At 54.6% G+C, this 5,588-nt stretch overlaps 1 protein-coding gene across 2 annotated transcripts; it reads left to right on the top strand.

Moving 5' to 3' along the window:
- The first annotated feature begins 426 nt into the window (after nt 1–426).
- On the top strand, nt 427–5,409 carry SNRPC (small nuclear ribonucleoprotein polypeptide C). 2 transcript variants are annotated; one of them, XM_054648594.2, is made up of 6 exons: nt 427–796; nt 1,189–1,231; nt 1,613–1,721; nt 3,008–3,100; nt 3,660–3,764; nt 5,035–5,409. In XM_054648594.2, the coding sequence occupies exons 1-6, from the start codon at nt 789–791 to the stop codon at nt 5,157–5,159; spliced, it is 483 nt and encodes a 160-aa protein (XP_054504569.1). In that variant the 5' UTR covers nt 427–788; the 3' UTR covers nt 5,160–5,409. The 2 variants fall into 2 exon arrangements, with proteins under 2 accessions (XP_054504569.1, XP_054504571.1); XM_054648596.2 differs by having other exon boundaries at nt 641–796; nt 3,011–3,100.
- Nucleotides 5,410–5,588: the final 179 nt, after the last annotated feature.

The following is a 5,588-nucleotide window of genomic DNA, read 5'->3' as shown; positions in this document are numbered from 1 at the left end:
GGGGGGAAAGTGGGTGCGCGCGCCGCCGCCGCCGCCGGCACTGCGCCTGCGCCACTCCGCCCCACGGCGCGCGGCACGCGACGTCACCCCCCGGCTGGCGTCACCCCACGCGCGGCGCGGGGCGGGGCCGCGTGCCCGCGGGGGGGAGTAAGGGAGCGCGGCAAGGGCGAGGGAGCGGGGCTGAGCATGCAAATGAGCGCGGCGCGTGACTCGGGGGCTCCGCGCGGGCTCTGCTGCGTCACAGAGGGGCGGGGCGACTGCTCGGCTCCGCCCACATTCGCGCGCTGCCTTCCATATATGGCGGCGAGTGCGCGTGTTTGTGTATGCAAATGAGCACCCGTGACGTCATGCGGCGCCATGCAAATGAGAGGCGCAATGCTCGACGGGAGCACCTTTGGTGTTTTTTTCCGCCTAAAAATGATGTTTTTCATGCAGTTTTCGACCGCGCGAGGCTGCTCCGTGCGCGGCCGGCGATCGGAACCACCGGGTGTGTTCCGCGAGGAGAACACAAAGAGCGAGCAGAACACGCTTTGGCAGCGCCGGGGGCCCCAACGAACCCTGCGCGCCGGCGAGCGCTACCGGGGCTGTGGGCGGGTGATGGTGGCGTGACCAGGGGACAGACGGGCGGGCGCGGGATGGCTCCACCTGCCGGGCGGGGAAAACGACATGGCGGAACTCATCACTGTCACTTCCGGCCCTACGGCAGCCGGCGGGAGTCAAGCGGCGGCGCTGTGTGAGCGCGTCACTGCGCGTGTGCGCCACTTCCGGCTGGCGGCGGCGGGAGCACCATGCCCAAGTGAGTCCGGGAGGCCGGGCCGGGGCTCCTCGGGCGTCCCGGGTGGGGGTCCCGGACGGGGGTCGCTGCTTCTCGAGGGTCCTGGTGCTCCCCGTGAGCCCAGGGGCGCGGATGACCGAGCGGGCCGAGCCCTGGCGCCCTGCGGGGTCGTTCCCGGGGCTCCCTTAACGCTCACAGTGTTAATATAATAAGGTCTGTCAGAATCTGAGTCTGTCAGAGCTCAGGGAGTAGCTGGAATAATAATAATATTATTATTCCAGCTGCTCCCTAATAATAATATAATATTAATGATAATATTAGTAATAATGATAAAATAATATGTTCGTATTATCATTAATAATTATCTATAGCATAATAAGGCTTTTAATAATAACAGGACTTTTCCCCGGCAGGTTTTACTGTGATTACTGTGACACGTACCTCACCCATGACTCGGTGAGTACCAAATCCTCTGCTTCAATTCTTTGGCATGTCAAAAGCATTAAAATAAAAGTTACCTCGGCTAAAAGCAGCTCCTGTGGGTACAGCGGTGTTCCTTCATGTTCTCCCCTTCCACGCAAAAAAGAAGGAGAACGTGCCATGCCCCTGGTGTTCTCCAGCGGGGCAGTGGCAGGGTCAGAGACGGCAGCTCGGGGGCCTCGGGGCAGCCTTTGGAGAGTCAACACTTATGTGCTGATAGAAATGTATATAAGAGTTTTGTACATCACCCCTCTGCTTCCTGGGCGCAGAAACAAACCTGCTTTATGCTGCTAAATTAGACGTGTTTAAAATCATGAGGAACACTGGTAATCTTAGGGTTTCTGTGGCCTTTCCCAGCCCTCCGTGAGAAAAACCCACTGCAGTGGCCGGAAGCACAAGGAGAACGTGAAGGATTACTACCAGAAATGGATGGAGGAGCAAGCCCAGAGCCTGATTGACAAAACAAGTAAGGCCAATCTTTCTGTGACCCCGCCTGCCTCCCCATTCCTTCCCCTGCCTTTTCTCCAGCTGCTGCTCCCTGCTTCCACCTTGACCTTTCCTCACTTCCCTGGGGAGTCTTTGCTCAGGGAGTTGTGAGTAAAATCTTGGAGTGTGGATTTTGAGTCCCTCAGGTTTTGGGCTGTCCTGGGGCAGCCTGAGAGCTTTGCCTACCACACAAGAGCAGAGGTTTCCTCCCAGGGCTGATGGCAGTGGCTCCATGTCACTGTTCATGAGGGCTCTCAGTGATATCCTGCAGGGCCACATTACAAACTTGTGCTGCTTGGCAGTGCCACGTTTTTGCTAAGAGCATGGACAAAAATTCCAAAAGATAAAAAAACAGGCATAAAAATGTGTGGATTGTTGCATTTTTCACGTGCTGGGATTGCCTGCCCTCAGTTCCCAATTGATGTTCTTTCCTGGCACGTAAAGGCTTAACTGAAATGTGGCATTGATTCCTCTGTCACTTCAAGAGGTCCTTTTTCCTCTGTGAAAGAAACACAAACAGCAGATTAGCTTTGTGGCAGCACTCCTTGGCTCGTGGGATAGCCCAGGTTGGACAGGACCCCTCAGGATCACTGATCCCACCCCAGCTCCGTGCAGGACTGCCTGAGACCAAACCATGTGAGCAGCAGCATCTTCCAGCTGCTCCCTGAGCTCTGACAGACTCAGAGCTGTGCTCACTCCCCTGGGGAGTGTTCAGTGCCCAACCACCTCTGGGTGAAGAGTTTTCCTAAAACATCCAGTCCGGATTTCCCCGAACTCATCCTCACTCTGTTTTCCTTGTGATGCTTCCAACTTCCCCATCTTTTGCCTTCCTCCCACTCAATACCAGTGGAATTCCTCCCCTTCCTTGCCCCCCTTTTCCTGCTCTTTGCCCCCTCCCCAGCCCTGTCCCCACGTCCATTCCAGCACAGCATGTCCCGGTGGAACGCTGCGGATCCCGCCACGTGGTTGATTTTTGGTTTTTCCTCTCCCACCTCCCCTCCCTCCCGCCCTGCCCAGGGGTGTGACATCCACGCAGGAGCTCTCTAGTCCCAGCTGTAACAATAATTGTCTCCAGGAGTCTCAGGTGCTCCCCAGGTGCCAGGGATGTGTCCGGCGTGGGGACAGCAGCGCACGCAGCATGACGTGACCGCGGGGCATGACACGGACGAGCGACCCAGCCCTCCCTTCCTCGGCCTAGTAACTGGTGTTTTTTTTTCCCTGGGATTCTTTCTTTCCTTTTTTTTTTTTTTCTTTTCCCCCCCAATGTAGCGGCTGCATTCCAGCAAGGGAAAATTCCACCGACGCCGTTCTCGGCACCACCTCCGGCCGGAGCCATGATTCCACCTCCTCCCAGCATCCGTAAGTTTGGGGCCCTTTGGGACTGGGGTCAGGGCCCTCTGGAGCTGTGTTGTTTATGCCCTCAGCTTGGAAAGAAAAGACCTTTTAGCTTGAAGCCAAGCCATCTTGAGCTTGTGCTCCCAGGGTGTGAAGAAATTCTGTATAAGAGCAGCTCAGTCCTTACCGTGTCTGATTTCTGGGATGCTGAGCGCACCAGAAGCAGTCACAACCCCTCATTCCATGGGGGCTCCCGGGCAGGTGGCTCTGTTAAAACTGCACAGTGGGTTGGTTTGGGTTGGTTTTTTTAAATAGAAATCCCTTTGCTGACCTTTTGCCCTTGAGCTGGTGAAGGGCCCAGAGCCCTTCCAGCCCAGAGTGGCAGCTCCCTGTGCTGGGTGTGCACAGCTCGAGCTGGCAGCCAGCATATTCCTCCTCTGCTCACTTCTAGCACCTGGAATCAGGTCTGGAATGGAGGCAGCTATAAAGCCACTGAGACACTAGTTACTGCCACGTGCTGTGAGTGGCTGCAGTGCCCTTTGGTGGCTGAGAGTGCCCATGTGTAACTGTTGTGTCTGTCCAGCTGGCCCCCCCCGGCCCGGCATGATGCCAGCCCCACACATGGGGGGGCCCCCGATGATGCCAATGATGGGCCCACCCCCCCCAGGAATGATGCCAGTTGGACCTGGTAAGTTTGGGATTGGGTAATTCTGCCATGGGGGGATGGCTGGGGAGGTCTGGGGGGTGTTTGCTGTCCCACAATCCTGTCCCACTCAGGGCTGGGCTGGTTGTGCTGTGGTCACACCTGTGTCACTGCTACCCCTGCCTGGGGAGATTACAACAATTTTACAACCACTCATTAAACCCCTTTGCTTCTCATTGAGAGTCACCAACCCCCTGTGCAGCTGGAATTACGGCTCTGAGAAGTCATAGCTGTTCTCCATCTGCTCTGAGCAGTGATTGTTTAAGAGTTTGGTGCCTCCAGGTCTCAGATTTTGCACAAGAGGTGCATTTTTTGCACTAAATGGTTTTTAGGGTTTAAAGCATCTCAGGGGAACGTATTCCATTGAAACAATGGGTCTGGAAAAGGCTTTATCAGAACTGTAAACTAAAATGTCTTTGATCCATTCCACTCCTGAGCTTCCTGGCATTTGAAGAATTCCCAAGGGATATCTTATTGGAACAGTTCCCAGAACAAATCTATGGGAACACACACACACACGTGCACTGAAAGTAGTGAAGTGTCTTTGTAATTGTTGTCTTGCATTTGAAAGTGTTCTTTAAGTGTTTTTAAAGGCTCAAGATAAATGCACAATCTGTGATATTCAGCAGCCTGGCGAAAATAAATGGCAAAGTGGGATGGAAACCATTATTTCAGGGCTGTGCAGTAGAGCCCCTGCTTTTCCCTGGCAGAGGTGCTCAGTGCTTGTTTGTGAGCACCTGGGATGGTTTTGCAGCAGTTTTCTCCAAATTAACACATTTCCAGATCAGTAATTAAGCTGGTGTGTCTCTTGAGTAGCTGGAAATAAGTTGTGAGTGCATATTGTCAGAATGGGTGTATAACCCAGGGGCTCAGTTCCTCCTTTGCTGCTGGCTGAGCTCATCAGGGAACAGAATCCATCTCAGCAGCTGCCAGATCAGAGCTTACAGACTTGGAACATGGGAGTTCCCTGGAGCAGGGTAGAGAACCTGCCCTCTGTACAGTGTGAAATTTCCCTTCTCTGAGGGTGATGAGGCAGATGTTGCTGTGAAGAGAAGCTGTGGCTGCCCCTGGATCCCTGGAAGTGTCCAAGGCCAGGTTGGATAGGACTTGGAGCAGCCTGGGATAGTGGAAGATGTCCCTGCCCCTGGTAGGGGAGTGGAAATAAATCCTTAAGGTCCATCCCAACCCATGTTCTACCATGACTGGGCAGTGGTGCTCCCAAGAGCAATTCTCTAACCTGTCTCTCCCCTGGCAGCTCCTGGGATGAGGCCACCCATGGGAGGACACATGCCAATGATGCCAGGGCCCCCCATGATGAGACCCCCCTCCAGACCCATGATGGTGCCAACCAGGCCAGGAATGACCCGTCCAGACAGATAAAGATGGAGATGAAGCTGCCTTTTCATATTAGGACCTTCCCAATGACTAACACCACAGACCTGTGTCCCCGGGGCTTTGTACTCAGTGTGTGGAGAGATTCTGCTGTAACCTCAGCATACGGCTGGACACACCTTGCACTGACTTGTATGAGGTCTGGCTTTTTGGGTGTCTCTTTAATTGTATTATTCCCCCCCCCCCCCGCCCCGTTCAATGACAACAAGAATAAACATTGATGTTGTTTCCATATGGACTTGGAGCCTTGTTCTGAATTCTCTCCTGGGGAAGAAAATAAGGGTGGGAGGAGCACTGCTGGGCTGTGAGGGAAGTCAGGGCTGATGGGGAACCCCTGGGAATGGGGTCCTGGAGGATCCTGGGGTGGCTCCAGGGTGGTCTGGGGGTGATCCTGGGTTGGTTTTGGAGTGGGGTCTG

Source organism: Agelaius phoeniceus, chromosome 25 (genome assembly GCF_051311805.1).
Source record: "Agelaius phoeniceus isolate bAgePho1 chromosome 25, bAgePho1.hap1, whole genome shotgun sequence".
In the NCBI taxonomy this organism is placed as follows: Eukaryota; Metazoa; Chordata; class Aves; order Passeriformes; family Icteridae; genus Agelaius; species Agelaius phoeniceus.
Note: the sequence above shows the minus strand (reverse complement) of the source record. Positions and strands in the feature narration are given on the sequence as shown.

Coding starts and splice junctions, on each gene's coding strand:
- SNRPC (XM_054648594.2), top strand. Junction 1,722..3,007: donor GAGCCTGATTGACAAAACAA/GTAAGGCCAATC, acceptor TCCCCCCCAATG/TAGCGGCTGCATTCCAGCAA. Junction 3,765..5,034: donor AATGATGCCAGTTGGACCTG/GTAAGTTTGGGA, acceptor CTCCCCTGGCAG/CTCCTGGGATGAGGCCACCC.